Genomic DNA, 20786 nt, shown 5'->3' on the forward strand with positions numbered 1-20786 from the left:
GGGGGGTGGGAAGAGAATGGAATTATACACAAACTATGAACTCTATGAAAACAGAATGGAACAAAAAAAAAAGCATTCAGTGAGTCCAAGAAAGATTTAGAAGTGTTAAAACATAATCAAAAGATTGAAAAAAATATAAGAAAATATAAGGTATCTCTTATCAAAAACAGATTGAAGAGAGAGAACTTAAAAATCACTGATCATTCTAAACACTATGACCAAACAATAATGAGGATGAAGATAGCATTTTCTAGCACTTCTGAGTTTCAAAATGTTTTATCCATATTGTCTTATTTGTTTCTCACAACAATCCTATGAGATATTATTATTATCCTCATTTCACAGTTAGAGAAACTGAAGCTGATGATTTGTCAAGTGTCACAAAACTAGTAAGTATCTGAAGCTGGATTTGAATTCTTAAGTCCAGCACTCTCACCACTGTGCCACTTAGTTGTCTAAACCCTGCTCCCCCCCTCAAAAAAAAATCTAGATACCATATTTTAAGACAGCTTGGAATAAAACTGGTCAAATATATCAGAACCTGCAGATAAAATAAAAATGGGAAGGATATACCTTCCAAAAGAAACTTTTAATTTAAATTTTTTTTTAAAACATCCATAAATGGCAGGCAGAATCCAGCACTTCCAGGTCAAAGGAAAAAAATACTATAAACAACAACAACAACAAGCTTTCAAATACCAGGGAGTCACAATCTGGACAAAATAAAACTTAGCAGCAACTACTATATAATACAGGAAAGAAAATCTTTTAAAAGGCAAACAAAGGCTTACAACCATAAATAACTCTGCAAGACAGAGCATAATCCTATAGAGAAAGAAACACTGGAATCCAATAGAATAAAGGACTTTCAAAGATTGTTAATGAAAATGCCAGAGCTCAGTAGGAACTCTGAAATGTAAACAAAGGAATCAAGAAAAACCTAGAAAGATAAATACATTTGAGCTAATGGAAAGGACAGAAGGGTGAAGAAATGTTTACCTTCTAAAAGAAGAGAAAAGGCAAGTGGCTATTTAGAACTCCACAGTCTTTGATTACATAAAATCAAGTTTTTGCACACAAAAATCCCCAAAGTAGACAAAGCCTTTAGAAAAAAAGCAAGAACTGGGGTGGGAGGTGCAGCAAGTTTCTTCGATAATGGTCTCATTTCTCAAATATACAGAGAATTGGACCAAATGTGTATGTTTTTAAAAGGATCTATTGCCTAATGATACATAGCCAAAAATATGAACAAGAAGTTTTCAGAAGAAGAAGAAATAAAAGTTTTTAAAACTATCAACAATCATATAAAAATGCGCTAAATTATCAAGAAATGCTAATTTCTGAGAGAAATGCTCATTGAAACAACTCTTGAGGTACAACTTCATGACCATAAGATTGGCTAACCCGACAAAAAGGAAATGTTGGAAGGGATGTTAAACACAATAACATACTGCTGTTAGAGCTAAGAACTAGTTCAAATATTCTGAAGAACAATTTGGAATTATAACAAAAAGGCTATAAAACCATGCATTCCCTTTGCAAAACCACTACAAGGTCTATATTATAAAGGGATTATAAAAAAAAAAAATTAAAAGGACCCCTATGCAGGAAAATATTTATAGCAGAAAAACTGATTCACAAAAAAAAGTTTCAATGAGTACAAGAGCAGAATTTATTAGATCTCAGACAAAAAATTTTTTAAATGGTTAGAGCAGCAAACCTAATTTCACACAAGGCAAAAGTAAAAATACACAAAGTTTTAAAAGATAAGCATGAGATCTTTGTGCTGTTTAAAAGCACCATGGACAGTGAATTTATGAATTTAAAGAAGGAAATAAAATTTATATATCAACTACATATCAAGCATTGTGCTAAGCACTTTAGAAATAATGCCTTATTTGATTCTCACACAGTAAATTTTGTGAAGTAGATACTGTTATTATCCCCATTTTACGATGAGAAAATTGAGGCAGAGACTATATAACCCATACATTATGTTGTCTAGGGTCATATGACTAGGAAATTTGACCTGAGTCCCGAGTCTAGGCCAAAACACACACACACACACACACACACACACACACACACACACACACACACACACAAACAAACAAATTGAAGGGAGAAACTGACAGCAAAGCTATAATCATATGAACATCAATACAACACAAGAAAAAAAGTTAAAAAATCCAAACATACGTTTAGAAAAGTTAAATATTATAGAATTCTGGTGATTGTTGAATGGAAATTAAAAAGAATATGCATATTTCTCAGTTGTTTATTGTTCTTTTACAAAAACTGTACACATGTTAAAACATAAAACCTAATAAATACAAAAAGCAAAAATATCAAATATATCCAATTAAGATCAATGAACATTTGACAAAATATTAAAATTGAAAATTTGAGATTAAATAATTTTTTTTTGGAGGCTGGGATTAAGTGATTTGCCCAGGGTCATACACGAGATTAAATAATTTAATCCAAAAGTAAGTAATTTGTGGGTAAAATGTCAGGAAAAATTATCTATCTCTTAATATTTTCATTAAGAAAAAAAAAAAGAAAGATCAATGAAAATAACTAGAAAAACATCAATTAAAAAAATTCAACCTAAAAGTAGAAATTCTGAAAAAAAAAAATCAAAGAGTAGATAAATCTGTAATAAAAAAAAAATCAAGTGATGAAATGAGCAACATTTTTAAATAAATAAAGAGATAATCTGATTTTCATGAAAAGAGAAAAATAATAAATAAAAAGTAAAAATCATAAAAGAGGGAAAAAGGGAAATCTTTCCCCAAAAAATGTGGATTATATATCCCCAAAGCCCATGATAATTTAAAAGAAATAAATAGCTATTTGTACATACACACACACACACACACACACACACACACACACACACACACACACACATACACACACACTCAGAGAAGGAAATACAGCCTTTAATTTACCCAATCTTACATAAGGAAATTGAACAAGTCATAAAGAAGTTCCCGAAGAAAAAATCCGGAGATTACATGAATTTACAATGAATTCTGTCAAATATACAAGAACAAATAACACCAACTTTAAATAAATAAGAAGGAATTGTCAAATTTTTACTTTAACAAATACAATCTTGATATATAATTCAGGCATAGATGAAACAGAGGAAAAGAACTATAAATCAAAATAATAATGACTATCAAAATAAACACTGAATAAAATATTGGCAAAAAGGATTAGATTTATATCAGGAATTCAGAAGCACAAGAAAAGACTAATAAAAAATTTAATAACATTATTATATTAATAGAAAGATAGAAAGAGAAGAGGCTTTTGGCAAAATTCAATATCCATTTATGTTAAAAACAGTAAGAAGCAAAGGAATAAATGGATCCTTTATTAATCAGGAATCTAAAAACACATAAATCTAAGATCTAACATAACCTTTAAGGAAGAAACTGAGGCCTTTCCAATAAGATGAAATGTAAAGTGGAGCAGTCCCTTTTAATATTATTATCTGACTTAATTCTCTAGCAATAAGACAAGAAAAAGAAAGAAAGAAATTGAAGAAATAAGTATAAATAAGAATGGAACAAAATTATTGCTTTATTTAGAAAATTCAGTTAAAATTAAAACAATAATTCAACAGTTACAGAATTATAAGTTAAACTCACAAAACCATCAATTTTTGTACATTATCCACAAAAACCAGAAAGAAAAGTTTTTTTAAAATCAATTTCAAATAGCTATAGAATATATAAAATATATAACTATGTAACTAAAATATAGAAAATATATATCTATAGAATATATAAAAATATACTCAAGAATGAATAGGAATTATATGAATATCATTATAAAACCTCAAAATAAAGGCAAACAAATAAATAGTGATAAGTCAACTGTTCATGATTTGGAGATGCTAATATAATAAAAAGGATGACATTAATTACAAGAAATGACAAATTAAAAACCATATCAATCAAATGCCAAGAATTATTTTATAGAACAATCAAGGGGGGGAATTCTCCTGAGGAGAAAGGTGAATAATTTTAAGGGAAACAATGGAAAAAAAAATTAAAAAGAAAACTATACCAGTTCCAGATATCAAACTATACTACAAAGCAATAATTATGAAAACATTTTGATATTGGTTAAAAACAGGAAAAGCAAATCAGTGTTACAGTTAAATTATACAAAATCCTGAATTAAAGCAAAATAGTGCTCTAAAAATCCAAGGACACTAATTACTGTAATAAAGATTCAATATTCAACAAAAATCCATAGGGGGAAAATAGAAAGTAATCTGGCAGAAATTAAATTTAAACCAAGGTCTCATACCATATATCACATAATGAAGTTGAAACAGAAACATGATATAGATATAAAGGCTCATGTTATAAACAAATTAAAGAATTAGAAAAAGATATAACTTTTACAAGAATCAATAGAAGAGTTCAACAAAACAAGCTTAAGAATATAGGAGATAAAATGGACAATTTTGATTTCATAAAATTAAAAAGTTTTCACACAAATAAAATCTATTTATATCCACACAGAAACAAATACTCCAAATCAAAAGTAATGAGAGAAAAGCAAATTAAAACAACTCTGAGATTCCACCTCACATATTTTAAATTGGAAAAGACAACAAAAAAAGGAACTGACAATTATTGGAGACTGTGGAAGGACAGCCACACAAATATACCGTTGTGAGAATTGTTAATTAGTCCAGTCATTTAGGAAAACAATTTGGAACCACATCCATTTGGCTTATATGCCAAAGGGATTAAGGAATGAGGAAAAAGTATAGCATTACTTTTTTTTAATTACAAGTAACTGAAAACTTAAGAAGTGCCTTTCAACTGAAGAATAACTAAAAAATTTAATGGAATGGAATATTATTACATCACAAAAACAGTGCAAAATGGATGAATTCAATCAACTCAAGGAAGACTTGCATAAATTGATGCATAAGGAAATAAGCAAAATCAAGAGGACAAGTTATACAGTGAACACAACATTGTAAATGGAAAGAACTTTTAAACTTTTAAGTATTTTTATCAAAACAATGGCCAAACCCAGCACCAAAACCTTTGATGGTGATGTTAATGTGTGGATTCCATATGCTTGCCTATGTATGCTTATTTGTTACATGGGATCACTTTTGGGAGAAAGGGAGAATTATGGAAGAACAAGTAAAAATGGTAGTAATAAAGATGATTTAAAAATCTTCAATTAAATGTTTAAAAAATACAAAGTCGAGGTCAGAGGAAAATTCAGAGGGAGACAGAAACAAGCAGGACAATTCTGGAACTAACATACTGAATTTGTTATGTATTTGATAAAAAAAGAAATGAAATTACACATAACAGATTAGTTTAATATACAATACATATGGTTTAATATATAATCTTTTTTTCTCTTTGTCTACAGTAATATTCATGTTTGGTGATGCATTCAAAATGTTAAAAAATAATTTTCTTTAAATGGAAAAAAAGTTTTCAAAGTCCTATTTATACATGGCTATTCTCAGATTCTGAGACACCTTTCTTTGAGAAAGACTAAATGTGTAAAATTCCATTTTTTTCAGAAGGGTCCAAGTACTCAATCAAGTAAAAAATATAAGCTCATGAAAGAACAGAAACTGTTTTTCATTTTTTTGTCTTGGCATTTCTGGCACAATTCTAGCTTTATTGATAATATAACTTCCCATAAAATCAAGGCCCATCTTTTCAATGCAATCACTTCCCTAGCATTGCAAGATAACAGTAAGACTTGGAATACTTCTGCTGCTGAAGAATTAAAGATGACCATCACAGAAAGCAATAGTGAATATGTGTATACATATGACATCAAGCTACGCAAAAGACATTCCAATTTGTTCAACTCACCTTTCTATAGTTCAACTGGGGCTTCCTTCTCTAGTCCTCACATTTCCTCAAGCAACCATAACCACTTTCATGACTTCCAGCATGTCCATAGATGTTTAATAATAGTACAAAAGTATTTTAAATGACCAAACTGTAAGACTCCATACAGTCCCCATAGGACTGTATGATTCTTTTCATAAAAATATTTTTCTATCTTTAACTTTTTGGTAAATAATAGTAATATATATATATATATACATATATATATATATATATTACTATCTTTCATCTTTATAATACCTTCATTTCTAAAATATATTATTTTCCCAAGAGATTCTATGATGATACTAGCATATTAATTTATAACTGTCTAAAACAAAAACAAAAAAAATAAAAGAAATTTAAAACACTTTAGAGGTTTTCAAAATGTCTGTCACAATTCTGTTCTCTTAGGGAAATCAAGATTATACAGCAATAGTGCCAGTCTTGAGGGGTAGAAACATTCAGGAAAGAATGACTCCGTGAGCATGCAGCTAATCAAAGATATTTGAAAGAAAGAATTTCAACAGGTGACTCCTTCATATATCCCATGTTTTCAGAAATTGGCTGGGAAGTACAAGACTAAATGTAACTTTTAAAAAAATACATTGTATTGCTGAAGCAGAATTTTAACTAATTTTAAGCCTGTATAGAATGAAAATGCTTCTCTAATAAATTCTTGAGTCTCTTAAAGATTCTAACTAATCTATCCATTATTAATTTGCTTCCATCTTCTCCTTTTGAATATTCAATAGGATTCCATAATCTTCATTTATTGTTAATGATTCTATAGAAAAAAGGTTTAAAATCTTCACATTCGAACCATATCAGTTATGTTTCCTGGCTCTCCATATCAAAAACAGTGATTTCAGTCATTTGCTCATCTCTTTTTTTTTTTTTTTTTTTTTCTTTTTTTTCTGAGTGACTTGCCCAGGGTCACACAGCTAGGAAGTGTCTGAGGTCAGATTTGAACTCGGGTCCTCCTGAATTCAAGGCTGGTGCTCTATCCACTACGCCACCTAGTTGCCCCCATTTGTTCATCTCATGCTGGACCTGTGATTTCCTGGCTAGGAAAAATCCCTCTACCTATATAGACTGAGACCCACTATTAAAAGTTTAAAAAGTCTTAGAAAGTGTTATTAGTATTAGAAAGTTAGAGGCTCAGAAAGACTGCTGATTCATCAACCAATCAGGATTTATAAATGGCCACACATGGCAAGGAATACAAAGAATTCTGTCCTCATAGAACTAGTATTGTAATGGAGGAGATAATAAGGAATAAATAGGTTAATATAAGATAAATTTAAAATAGATGGAAGGTAACAGATGGGAAAGGATGCCTCTAGAAATTAGCATTTCAGTCGAATCTTAAAGGAAGCCAGAGGCCAAAAATGAAGAGGAAAAGAATTTTAGGGAGGAGAGACAATCAATGTGGGGGCATTTGTCCATTGTTATATAATTACTACTTGTTAAAGACAGAATTTAAACTCTCATGAGCTCCTGAGTAAAAGTCCAGCACTCTCCACAATCCCCTTAATTGAAATATTTTGATTTATACTATAAAAGGGTACAAATTGGATGAGGATTGAAAATGAAAGGGATAAAGTCCCAACAAAATTCATCATAGAAGAACAAAAAAGAATCCCACCACCATAGCAAGGATGTGTTCATAGAATGATAAAAGTTTAAAAGGAGTATGAGAAATCAGGTCAGAAAGAAAAAGAGCTGAGAGAAACTTGATATTAACCTTCTGTAGGTTATAAAAAGTAATAGGATGGATGAAAAAGAAGAACAGCTGAGAGCTGAAAACAGACTCAACAGATAAGAAAAGATGAGAAATATCAAGATTTAAAAGATGCTCATGCTGCAAAATGAAGAAAGAGAGACAAAAATTGGACTTTCCTAAAGTTGTTAGTACTTCTTATCCCAAGGCTGAAGAGTTAAAATGTAGTTATTTCTCTTGAAATCCATGTTTCTTAACGATGCATATTTTAGATCTTTTATGTAACATAAAGGTGGGGTATATCAGCCTACCCAGGTAAGTGGCTACACATTCCCTCCTGGGCTGGCTGTCTCCTTTGATTTCTATAATTAAAACTCTGCCCAGAGGCCCTCATTGCCTCCTAGCAACACTGAAGTAGATCAAAATACCCAGAATTTACTCTGGTCCTTCCCTCTTACCTAAAGCAAATTAATTTATTTACAAAAACATCTGTTAAATTACATGTTTTTTAAAAAAGGAAATGGGGCCAAACCTGTAGCTACTTCATTCAACCGCACCCCACAAAACAAGATTCAGCTTGAGAAGGTAATACTGACTTAGAGGGAGGAGGTGACTGGATGACTCTTTATAGCTGAAAACTGGGTAATGCTTACCTGAACCAAGTTCCATGATCACTCAAAAAAAAAAAAAAAAAAAAAAAAAAAAACGAGTTTGTACAGAGTTGAGAGAGTAAGTCTCTTATTTTCTCTGCATTTACTTTTTAAACCCAATGCCTCTTCTAAAATCAGGAATGAAAAAGGAGACACACAAAATTGTTTTTTCTTCTTTAATTTAGGAGTTTTTAAAATATAAAATACAGCATTGGAAACTCCTCAAAACTGTGACAATATGAATTCATCAAGCTCTCATTTGGAAAGTATAAGTCTGTATCAATAAATGGACACTGAACTGTGCCAATTACATTGAAATAAATAATTCAATGAGCCTGTATTAAACACCTATTATGTGCTATGCAACTCTGCCAGGCTTTAGAAAAGCAAAGAATGAAAATGCCTTTATTAGAGGGAAAGGGACCCACATGTGCAAAAATGTTTGTGGCAGCCCTTTTTGTAGTGGCAAGAAACTGGAAATTGAGTGGACGCCCATCATTGGAGAATGGCTGAATAAATTGTGGTATATGAATATTATGGAATATTATTGTTTTGTAAGAAATAACCAGCAGGATGATTTTGGAGAGACCTGGAGAGACTTACATGAAGTGAAATGAGCAGAACCAAGAGAACATTATATTTAGCAACAAAAAAGATTATGTGATGATCAACTCTGATGGACTTGGCTCTTTTCAATAATGAGATTCAGTCCAGTTCCAATGACCGTGTGATGAAGAGAACCATCTACACCCAGAGAGAGGACTGTGGGAACTGAGTGTGGATCATAGCACAGCATTTTCACCATTTTTGTGGTTGTTTCCTTGCTTTGTTTGGTTTTTTTTTTAATTTGCTTTTTCTTTTTGATCTGATTTTTCTTGCGCAGCATGATAAATGTGGAAATATGTATAGAAGAATTGCATGTTTTTAACATATATTGGATTATTTGCTGTCTAGGGGAGAGGGGGGAGAGGGAGAAAAAATTGGAACACAAGGTGAATGTTAAAACTATCTTTGCATATATTTTGAAAATAAAAAGCTATTATTTAAAAAGAAGAAGAAGAAGAAAGAACTGAAGGCTGGAAGACCTGAATTTAAATCAGAACAGTGTCTCACCTTCCTCATCCATAAAATGGGCATAATAATAGCATCTATTTTACCTCTACAAGAGCAAGTGAAATAATAATTGTAAAGTGCTTAGCAAATCTTAGTGTACTTCACAAGTGGAAAAGCTTTAATAACTATTAAAGTTTTAGACTGCACTTTTGAACCCCAGATATAGAGTGATTTTGACAAATCCAATCTTTTTGATTGTCTTCATAATCAACCCTAAATACTGCAGCCAAAGTTCTAATCCACATTTCTGATTAGATATAATTGGATAGGTTTATTTGCAAACCAATTGTTTAAATCAAAGAGACCTAATCACTCTCTCTATTAGTATGTATTTTCTACAAAGGAAAGTGGAGGGATCTGGCTATCCTTTAATTAAAGAACAAATATTCAACAAATCTTGAGAGAATCCTTCAAAATTGTTGGCATCTTTCAATTTGTAAATGGACATTTCCAAAGAAATTTTTCCAATTTGGAAAAAAAAAAAAACTACAGTGAAAGTTTAAAAATGCATATTATTTATAGCAGAGATATCAGAAAATATACACAAGTTGAATGACTTGCCTCAGGTCATAAGATATCTCATCAGAGGCAAATCCAGATGTTTTGGTTTTGAGCCTTTCATGACATGACACAGGACCAGGAGACAAAGAGATTTAGCCTTCCAACCTTAGAATGGAATGCTTTGTTCCAGTGTACTGAAAACTAGTGATTCCTCAGAATATTTTAAATACATAAAATAAAATACATAAGATAGGAAAAAATGAACAAATTACACTGAAATACACTTATCAAAATATATATTTTTAATTAATCTCTCCTAGGTTTAGAACTCCTGCCTAAAAGCATTCAGTCTTCTCCAGTAATAAGACTGATTTAGGTGAATAAATTATTTTAACTGTTACAAATACCTGAATCAACTACAAAGGACATATTAAGAAAAACATCCAGAGAAAGAACTGATAAAAAAAAGTATTTATAGAATGATTTTACATATTATGTACATATTCATATCTATTAGTAATTATCTCTAGAGTGTAATAAGAGGGGAAAAAAGAGGGGAAATTTACATAATAACTTTATTATATATTTAAAGGGAAGAGCAAGTTGTACAAAACAGATTTGGAGTCTCATCTACAGTCATCTTTTTAAAATTATACTGTGTTATGGAAATACTCATTTTATTCCATACATTAAAAAACAAAACAAAACAAACAAAAATGAATAAATAAATAAATGACATTCATTCCAAAGGATATGAAAGATAAAAAGGTTAAGGCAAATGAAAAAGCCAAGAACTTCCTTCCAGAGACATCTCAATTTGTCAGTGTCAAAAGACAAAATTTAAGAATTAAATTGGGATGAGCTGCAGATCTTAACCAGGTAAGTTAGAACTATTGCCTGTTCTACCTGGAAGGACACTCTATCATCACCTGGCACAGGCTCCTCAGAGTCTATGTTCAATAATCAATCAATCAAAAACCATTTTTGAGCATTTACCAGTTGTGCTGAACACTGAGATACAAAGAAAGTAAAAAACAGTTCTTTCTTCAAGGAAAGGTAATACAAAGGCAAAGTAGGAGAGATTGTGAGGGCCTATAAGAAAACCCATGTACCAGATCTTATAAAGCATGGAGGGGAATAAATTTTATTTTGGTTTATTGTTAAATATAGACCCTTTGTATACTCTCAACTGTAGTCAGACTCTATAGTCACAAAAATTGGAAAGAAAATTAAAATTAACAGCAAAGCAATAATCATCTGAAATTTCGAAATTCAATTATGGAGATGAGGCAAAATAATGAAGCAAATGGTGGCAATCTCTCTTCCAGGCATAGTTGTATATTCTAAAAGGGGAATATTCTTGGTGTGGAGAACAGCCTGGGCAAAAGCATGGAGATGGTAGATGTCACATATAAGAAACAGCAAGAGGGCCAATCTGATTAGAATGAAGGTTGGAGGAAAATTGGCAAAGGCTTCGAGTGACAAAGAGAAGAGTTTGTATTTTGTCACAAAGGCAAGGGGCAGAGATGAGTTATCATCAGAATATTTCTGTGGCAGTGATGAAGGAGAATATCATAGATCCTTCCTTCAAAGTGCTATATATTGCTTCTACGCAGAGATTCCCTGTTTATTATTTTGAAAGGAAAAATATTCTAACCACTCCATAGTGAAAGACTAGGGGAAAAATGATAGAAATTTCCCTATAAATATTTCTTGCCTTTTCTTTGGTGGCTACCAAGATCAAAGGGGCAAAAAAATCCCAATGACACAACTTTTTTTAGGTTCTGTATACAGGAAAGGATGTGTCTGGGTGAATATGGGATAAGGGAGGGGAAGAGTTATATTCCCTCAAAGAATTGCTGGTTTTCTAAGTATCATTCAACTGTTTAAAACATCAAGTGAGGTTTCTACAAGGTTTCTAGAGATACTGAATGAATGACATGAAGCTCATCAGCTGTCACACTCAATATTCAAGGAAAATTAAAGACAACAGAGTTTTGAGAACTAAGCAGGCAAAAGAAAGAGTAGTTGAGTTCCCTGAAGGGTCGCGGGCAACTACATTACTTGATTTCCTCAGCATTTACAACACCTATAAATGGATCATCACAATTTACTCAATTACCTATGGGAAGATCAGCAGGAAGGCAAGAAGGATTTCTAATAAGTCCCTGTTGGGTAACTAGGGATCATGGTAAGTAATAATCATTTCTTGCCTAGCCAAGAATCACAGGGTGATAAGGGAAACAAGAGGTCAACATGTTCCCATGAAACTTCCTTATCTTTTCGCCTAAAGATAAGAAGATTCCCAAAATATCCCTTTATGTAATTTTAGTAAAATATCACTATGTACCTAATTAAAGCCCTAATACGATAGTATACTCATGATTAAGATCATAGGAGTATAGATTTAGTGATAGAAGGGAAATTAGAAAATATCTAATCTAACAACCCCTTCATGTTATAGACAGATACATTGAGGTCCAAAGAGGTAGAGGTGATCTAATGCAAAAAGATACAGGTAGCAAATGAAAAACCTAGGATTGGAACCCAGTACCTCTAATTCCAAATTCTATCCTCTTTTCTACTCCTAGTTATTCACTCTATAGGTTAGAAGGTCAAGCAATTATTAAGTATTTATTATGCATCCTAGGAAAAATATCATCTCTATAAAAATATGTATATACATATAAACACATGTGTATATGTGTGGATATTCTATGAAGGGGTATATATGTATGAGAGAAGCATCACATATACTCACTGTGTATTGGAGACATATATCTATGTTTACATATGCCTATATGCACATGTGTATATGTATGTGTGTGCATATATTTGTTTGTTTTTTTGCTAATTTATCACCCTTTTCTTCTTCAAGATGAATTATACCAGCATTACTGATTTAAGCTCTTTGACATTATTTTAAAACATTTGGGTCTTTTATTCTCTCTGAATCAATCTCAAATTCCAGATAAATCTTTAGAAGAACCACCCAGAATTAATCTAAGAGCTATTAAGAAGAAGTAGATTATATTTTTTATTCATATGGACTATATTATATTCACAAGAAAAAATAAAATTTGTCCATCAAGGGGAATTTTTCTATCAAAGGTTTTCAACCTGTTCTCTGCCAGGGTTTCAACACAGCATCTCTAAGATTCCATTACAAGGCAAGTTTGTACTTGAGAATCAGGTATAATTTCAATTAGATCTGCTCTATCACCTAAGGGTAACACAAAAGTTCCACAGACACAGAATGCTGTTTCTTGTGAATGCTGTTGGATTTTTTTTTACCTGTCAATATATTTCAAAGTAGTAATAATAAAAATTTTAAAAATATATCTTTTCTGAAAAAAAAGACTTTTTTAGAAGGAAGGAGACAATTTTTTATTTAGCACCTAGTATGGACTAGGAACTATGCTAAACCTTGAGTATCTCATTTGATCCCTGTAACAGCCCTGGAATTATTGCATTTATAGTTGAGAAAACTGAGGTAGGCAGCTACTCACATAGCTGATAAATGTGGAAGAATTTGATTTCAGGACCAACATTCCATTTACTGTGTCATTTACCTACCTTTTAAAATAAGATTTGGATTTAGATTTGTAATATATTAAAAACAAACCAAAAAACAATATACCAATGGCTTCACTGATCTAACTCAAATGTGATATTTGTTTCAGGGATTAGTACATGTGTGTGTGTGTGTGTGTGTGTGTGTGTGTGTGTGTGTGTGTGTGTGTGTGTGTGTGTATTGCCAGAAACAGAATATCTACTCTGTGAAGTCAACAATACCATAATCTGTGACTATGATGACGTTAGCCAGAGCAGTTAAACTAGGGCAATCCTGATGAAAAAGACTAAAGCCAGGTAGAAACTCTGAAATGCAAATGCAGGAGTTAAGACAAGCATTAAAAATGTTTGAGCAATCAACAAAGTATTAACATTCTAATGGGAAGAAAAGAAACAAGTGTCTCATCCTATCCAAAAGTCTTGAAGGTCATAGAAGTAAATAAAACAACCCTCCCCCCCCCCAAAAAAAAAGTAAGACAAAAATAGTTTTGTTTAGTTGCAATTTTTTTTTAAAGTAGATTAAGAGGAATGAGAGAGGGAGAAAGAACAGACTAAAGAAGAAAGGGAAAGAAAAGTAGAAATGAAAGCTACTATTAAATACAATAGTTTACAAATAGAAGCTTATAATAAAAAAAAAAAAAAAGGAAAGGAAAGAGTGCATCATTTATTCCATTCATCTAAACTTCTGAAAGGGAAACTAAAAGACATATTATTAGCGATTAGCACACTCTGTTGTCATTCTCCATTGTAGAGAGAATGGAAAGAGGAAGATAAGAGAAAAATGAGAACAGGATACAGGGAAATGCACAATTAATGATCATAAATTTAAGTATAAAGGGGATGATCTTACCCATAAAATGTAAGATGACAGAGGACAATTCAAAAAATATATTTACATATTTGAAAAATATTTTAAAAAATAAACATTTGAAAAATAAAGATTCCCATAGCTTTAAATAATGAGCTTGAGCAAAATCTTATGCCACAGATAAGCTGATTAAATTAAATGTAGCAATCTAAATCTCAGATGGGAAGCCTCTAAAATAAACTTGATTGAAAGGGATAAACAAGGAACCTATATTATGCTTAAAGGCACTATAGACAATGGATTAATATCAATACTTAATATTTTCACTAAATGACATAATACCTAAATATCAAAAGAAAAGTTAAATAAGTTAGAAGAAAAGTAGGCAGTAAAATGATCCTTCAATGTATTCTTCTTATCTATATCTTTAATTTTTAAAAAATTAAAAGTTATGCACCTGAAAAGAAATTTAGGGAAGGTAATAATAACTCTGGCAATTACTGAATAGAAAAAGAAAAAAGTATGTGTCTGTGTGTGTATTCTCAGCATTACTTAGCATTCATATTGAAACATAAAAACTGCATATATAAATTTAGAAAACTTGACATATCAAACATACCTTTTAATAACTATGATGGAATAGAAATTATATTAAATAAAGAGCTATTGAAGAAAACTTTAAATGAATTGGGGACTTCATAAAATAATCCTGAAGAATTGGGGTGGGAACAAAAAAGGAATCAAAGAACAACAAAGATAATTATAAGAAAGAGAAAACATATTAAAATACTTGGGGTATGGCCAAATTCAGTATATAGTGGAAATTTTCTGTCTCTAATCCTTTTCAACAATAAGAGAAAAACAAAAATGAGGTGATTCAGGCCATTTCCTACAAATTTGTGATGGCCAAGCCATCTGCATCTAGAAAGAAGACAATTGGGACTGAATTTGGATGACAATATAGATTCACCTTTTGTTATTGTTTGCTTGCTTGTTTTCCTTTTTCATCTTCCCCCTTTTGTTCTGATTTTTCTTGTGCAACATGATAAATGTGAAAATATGTTTAAAAGAATTGTACATGTTTAACCTATATTGGTTTACCTGCTGCCTAGGGGAGGAGAGAGATAGGGAGGGAGGGAGAAAAAATTAGAACATAAGGTGTTTTTGCAGGATGAATGGTGAAAACTATATTTGCATATACTTTGAAAAAAATTCTTATTATAAAAAACAATAAGAGAAAGAAAGAACACATAAATGAATTGAGCACACAAGTTTTTAAAAATCTAGAAAACAAATTAAAAACTCCAATTAAACACCAAAATAGAGAATAATCAAACTCAGACTTCTTGGAGGACAAAAACTCAATACTCAGTGTTTTCATTTGTTCTCCTTCCATTTCCTAATGCTTTACAAATATCATTATTCCATCCTTATTAGTCAACTGATACTGCTCTAAATTTACCATTGAGCTTCTACCTGCAAAATCTGATGGTCTTCTAAAAATATCTGCTCTATTTAACAATGTTAATCACTTTCTCTTCAGAAATACTCTCCCCTCAGGGCAGCTAGGTGATGCAGGGGATAGAGCAGCAGCCTTGAAGTCAGGAGGACCTGAGTTCAAATCTGATCTCAGACACAACAGGGTCACTGTGTGACCCTGGGCAAGTCACTTAACCCCAAATGCTTCAGGGGAAAACATACTGTCTTCTCTCCCGTCTGACCATTCTTCCATCTCCTTTGCTAGTTCATAATTCACATCCCATTGTCTAAGCGTTCTAAGGCTCTATCCCGGGCCACCTTCTGTCTCTTCTACATGTCTTCTCTTGGTGACATCATTTTACATGCATCCTAGTTCCAGTCCTTCCTGAACTCCAGTTCTGAATCACCAACTTCTTGTTAGACATTCATTGTCCTGAAGACCATTAAAACTCAACATGTCCAAAATTGAATGTATTATTTTTCCAAAAAAAAAAACTCTTGTCTCTACCTCTTCCCTATTTCTATGAAGGACACCATATTTCCAGGTGCCTAGAGTCATGACCTCCATATTATGCTAAATTCCTTATTCTCTTTCAATCCATATATCCAGTTTCCAGACATTACCATTTTTAACTCTACATCTCTTGCATTTGTCCCATTCATGCAATTCATGTAGCTACTACCTTATTTCAGACCTTCCTCACCTCCTTCTTAGATTATTGAAATGGCTTCCCTAAGTGGTTCTCCAGGCTAAATGTCTCTCTCTGTCTATAATCTATCCTCAGCAAGAATGCCAGTAATTTTCCTTAAATACAGGTCTCTCCATGTCTCTTCCCCTATTTCAGTGTGTCCTTATTACCTCCACTATGAAATATAAAATCTTTCATTTAGCTTTTAAAGCCTTTCACAATCTGACTCCAACCTAATTCAGCCTCCATATATAGTATTCCCTTTCTTACACATTATGACTCAACCAAACTGTACATCACTTTCTCTTCCTCATTTATGGTATTCTATTTCCCCTCTCCAGGCCACTATACTGGCTGTCTCTAGATCTGGAAATCTCTCTGTCTCTTTCTTTCCATCCTATCCCTCTCTGTCTCTATCACTGTCTCTACTCCCCATCTCCCTTCTCTCCCTCTCCATCTCTCTGTCTTTCTCTGTGTGTTGCTGTCTGTCTGTCTCTCTCTCTTCTACCTTTTTATCTCTTTCTGTGTATCTCTCTCTGTATCTCTCTATGAATCTCTTTCTCTCTTTCCCTTGCCTCCCTTTCTCCTTTTCTCCTTCCTTCTCTCTCTCTCCCTAACTCTGTCTTGCTCTTCTTCTTTCTCTCTCCTTCCTCCCTCTCCCTCTTTCCTTCCTTCTCTCCTCCTTCTTCCTCTCCTTCTCTCTCTCCCCCATCCCTTCCCTCTCTGTCTCTTCCTCTTTCCTTCTATTACTCTCTCTCTTCCCTGCCTTAGCTGTTGCCTTACAGAACCTTATGATCTTTCAAGATTCACCTTAAGTACCACTTTCCACACAAAGCCTTTCTGGATCCCTCAAATGCTAATGCATTCTCTCCCCCCCCACATGTATTTATTATTTTGTATGGTTATCATATGCATACTTATGTGATTTGTGAATTAAATGAAGATGAAAGAATAGAATACTTCTTACTTTCTGGGGTACTGGCCCTTCCAGTATGTCCCAGAGAGATAGTTCAAGTGGTCTTCACTCTTTCAAAGTAGAAGCCAGCCAATAACTATTAGACAAATTCCTACAGATAATCTCACCAACTGACAATAAAAGTTGCCTCAAACACAGTTTGAGTTTGACATGAGCCCACATTTTGCTTAAAAGTACTAATTTGTGTTTCTAAAAGGCAATTAGATGACACGGCAACTGAGTTTGCAAAATAAACTATATGATTTATTCCAGCTGCTAACTGTATTGCTTTCTGGGAAAAAATATCTACATAATATTTGACTAACCATGTTTAAGAAACTGACTAAAGCTATTCCTGTTCTTGGTGACTTTAATGAAAAAAGGTCAGGGGCAAAGAATTTAAAGTAGTCTTTTTGGCCTCCAGTGGAAAGTGGAAAGGGGCTGCTGCTTCATTTTCATTTTTCACTCCATTACTTTTCTGTGCTTTCTCCTTTTATCTTAGTTCCCCACTCACTTAACTACCCAATTTTCTAAGACAATAACAATTGACATAATGCATTCTGAGAGACTTCAACAAAATAGCCTAATAATATACAAAGAACAAACATTAATATCTCCCTTTTACAGATAAGAAACTGAAACTCAAGTATTAAGTGGTTTTCTCATAGTTTCAAAACCAGTATGTGTCAGAATTAGGACTCAAACCTAGGATCTCCAAAATCTGTTCTTTTTTCACTATACCACATTGCCTCCAACATAGACCTAACCAGAATCTGGGAGCATTCCAGAACATTTTAGTAGAATCCCAGCAAACTACTAGTGTGCCTGTTCAGAGCCCCTGGCCCCACATGTTCTTAGATTGCTTACCTTCACAGACTCCAGTGCTCTCCAAGTAAAAATGGTCTTTGCACCGGGACATACATGTTCCAGAAAAGATTTCCTCAAATGTCTGTTCAGCCTGCACCCCTTCCTCTGGTTTCCTGCATTGGGTGCAATTAGAAGGCTCTGGACCAACACAATTCAGGCATGAAGGATGACAAGCTGCAACCAAGAATAAAAAGTAATACACAGGCTTTTTTTTTTCTCAGCAAAGGAGGAAATCCATCACTGAACCAAAGCAACTAGAAAGTCCGCTGGATGAATCCATTTACTAATGCAATCTCTCCCAATAGTCTCTTGTGATATCCAAGTTGCCACTAATTCCAATGAGATTTTTTTTCAGTGAGCAAAAATACCTGATATCCAATGCTCATTTTAAAGTCTTTTTTTGCCCAAATAAGAGCCTCGTATTAAAAATTCCACTTGCTTATGAATGTCATTGACCACTTATTCCTTGAAGGAAAACAAAATGGAAATTAATAATTAATTGAGATGCTTTGTTGGGCAAATGAGGAAAAAAGCAAAAAAAAAACAGATTTAACCCTGGTAAAGAAAATATCCATTTCCTAATATTTCACATGATTGCATACACAATCTATATCTAATCCCTTACCAACTCAGGGAAGGAAGAAAGGAAGAAGGGAGAGAGAGAATTTGAGACTCAAAAACGTTTTTAAGTTTTAAAAATTGTTTTAATGTGTAATTTGGGGAGAAGTAAAATATATTGGTTTTTTAAGAAAATATTAATTCTTTTGTACACAAGCAGAAAAATCATGACATACCATATCAGCCTGAAAATGATCTATGTTGTCCATGGACAAAACTAAAAACCAACTGCTTTACAGTAAAAAATACACACTAATTATTTGTGTTGTCAACCAAATATCTCAAGCTTGGAAAAGATGAATTTGCTTTAACAGTCACACAGATTTTTTTTAACTTACACTTTTAGTTACACTGAAAAATAATAATAAAAGTTATAGTCATCATAGCTAACAAATTAAGTGCCATGGTTTACAGAGTACTTTACATAGGTTCTTTCTTTCAGTTCTTTCAACAACCTCACTCTAATTCTCATTTACAGATGAGGAAACTGAGCCTGAGAGAGAGAGAGGACATACAGAGGGTCATATGATTTGAAAATACCTGAGGCAAATTCAGTTCTCCCTAACTGCAAATTCAGGAACCACATATCCATCAACTTCTAAAAGAAAATCCCCAGAAGAAAAATAATGACATTTTATAGGCGTTTATAAGTCAATGTAAGAATTCTCCCAATACCTTTGCAGATGCCGAGGTCAGGGTAAAAACTCTGTCCACAGTCAGAGAGACATTGGTTTTGGTGCAACACCCAAGAATGTGAACAGGAGGTACAGTGGGCAGCTGAGGGGCCTTTGCAGCTGGCACAGGAAACATGACAACCTAAAGAAAGCAACATAAGGGAAATTAATATAATGGGATGTGAGTTAGCTATGAAGAAATAAAGATGGCTAGCTGCTTTGCCCCCTGTTCATGATACACAGAATAGACAAAGATTCATCACTCTCTTAGCATTCACAGAATATCTCCCCTAAATGCACCTCTCTGTGGATTCAAAGTCTGACTCCCTTTCATCAGTGGTATACTTCAGCTGAAACTCTGAATCAACAAGCACTTTAGTGCCATGTATTGCAATAGTTGCTTAGAATGCAAAGACAAAAAATAATCAGTTCCTGTCTTCAAGGATCTTAATCACATTGGGGGGAGAAGCAAGCACACATAAAATAAATACAAAGACATAGGAGGGGAGGCACTGGCATTTGGGGGGATCAGAAGAGGTCTCAAAACACATAGGAGGTAAAAGCTTGATCTAACCTTTGAAGGAAACAGAATTTTAAGAGAATGGAATACAAAGAGCCCTTAAATTTTTTTTCAAGTAGCAAAAATGTATTTTCTCTCTCTCCTGCCTTCTTCTACCTCATGAAAATAGAAAAAAAGAAAATCCTTGTAACCATTATATATGATCAAGCAAACACATTCCCACATTAACTATATGTCTCAAGGGTACAAGGAGACTATAAGAAGATGACAAGCATTCATGAATATTGGAAGGGCATAGGACCAATACTTAGTAATTTAATACTATTTTCTTTTAAGAATTACATTTCCTAAATATACAGATGGGTCCCAATTTTGAAATGAGTTATGTTGTAAAAGTCAGTTTGCAAGTTAGATGTTGGTAACTAGGAAAACATTTTCTAATTGAAATAAAATTATACAATATTAGTGACTTTCCTAGCCCTACCCACAAGAATGTGTTAGCCATATAATCTACGTGAATATAGGGTAGGTATAGATGGTTCAATGAATACAGCACTGGTTCTAGAGTCAAAAAGGCTCATCTTTATGCATTCAAATTTGACCTTCAACATTTACTTATGTATGCATCCCTGAACAAGTTATGTAAGAATGTCTCAGTTTCCTCATCTGTAAAATGACTTGTAGAAGGAAATGGCAAAAATGCCAAGAAAACCCCA

General features: G+C 32.8%; 1 protein-coding gene across 1 annotated transcript in view; it reads right to left on the reverse strand.

Annotated features, from left to right (window-relative positions):
• The window catches only part of FRAS1 (Fraser extracellular matrix complex subunit 1), a 488324-nt gene that overhangs the window by 238358 nt on the left and 229180 nt on the right, over positions 1-20786 (reverse strand). The window contains exons 16-17 of the mRNA XM_074276760.1: positions 19552-19692; positions 18259-18432 (exon numbers count right to left, since the gene is read on the reverse strand). Coding sequence (XP_074132861.1) covers positions 18259-18432; positions 19552-19692 — 315 coding nt within the window. The remainder of the gene's footprint in view (positions 1-18258; positions 18433-19551; positions 19693-20786) is intronic.

This window comes from Sminthopsis crassicaudata, chromosome 6, assembly GCF_048593235.1.
Source record: "Sminthopsis crassicaudata isolate SCR6 chromosome 6, ASM4859323v1, whole genome shotgun sequence".
In the NCBI taxonomy this organism is placed as follows: domain Eukaryota; kingdom Metazoa; phylum Chordata; class Mammalia; order Dasyuromorphia; family Dasyuridae; genus Sminthopsis; species Sminthopsis crassicaudata.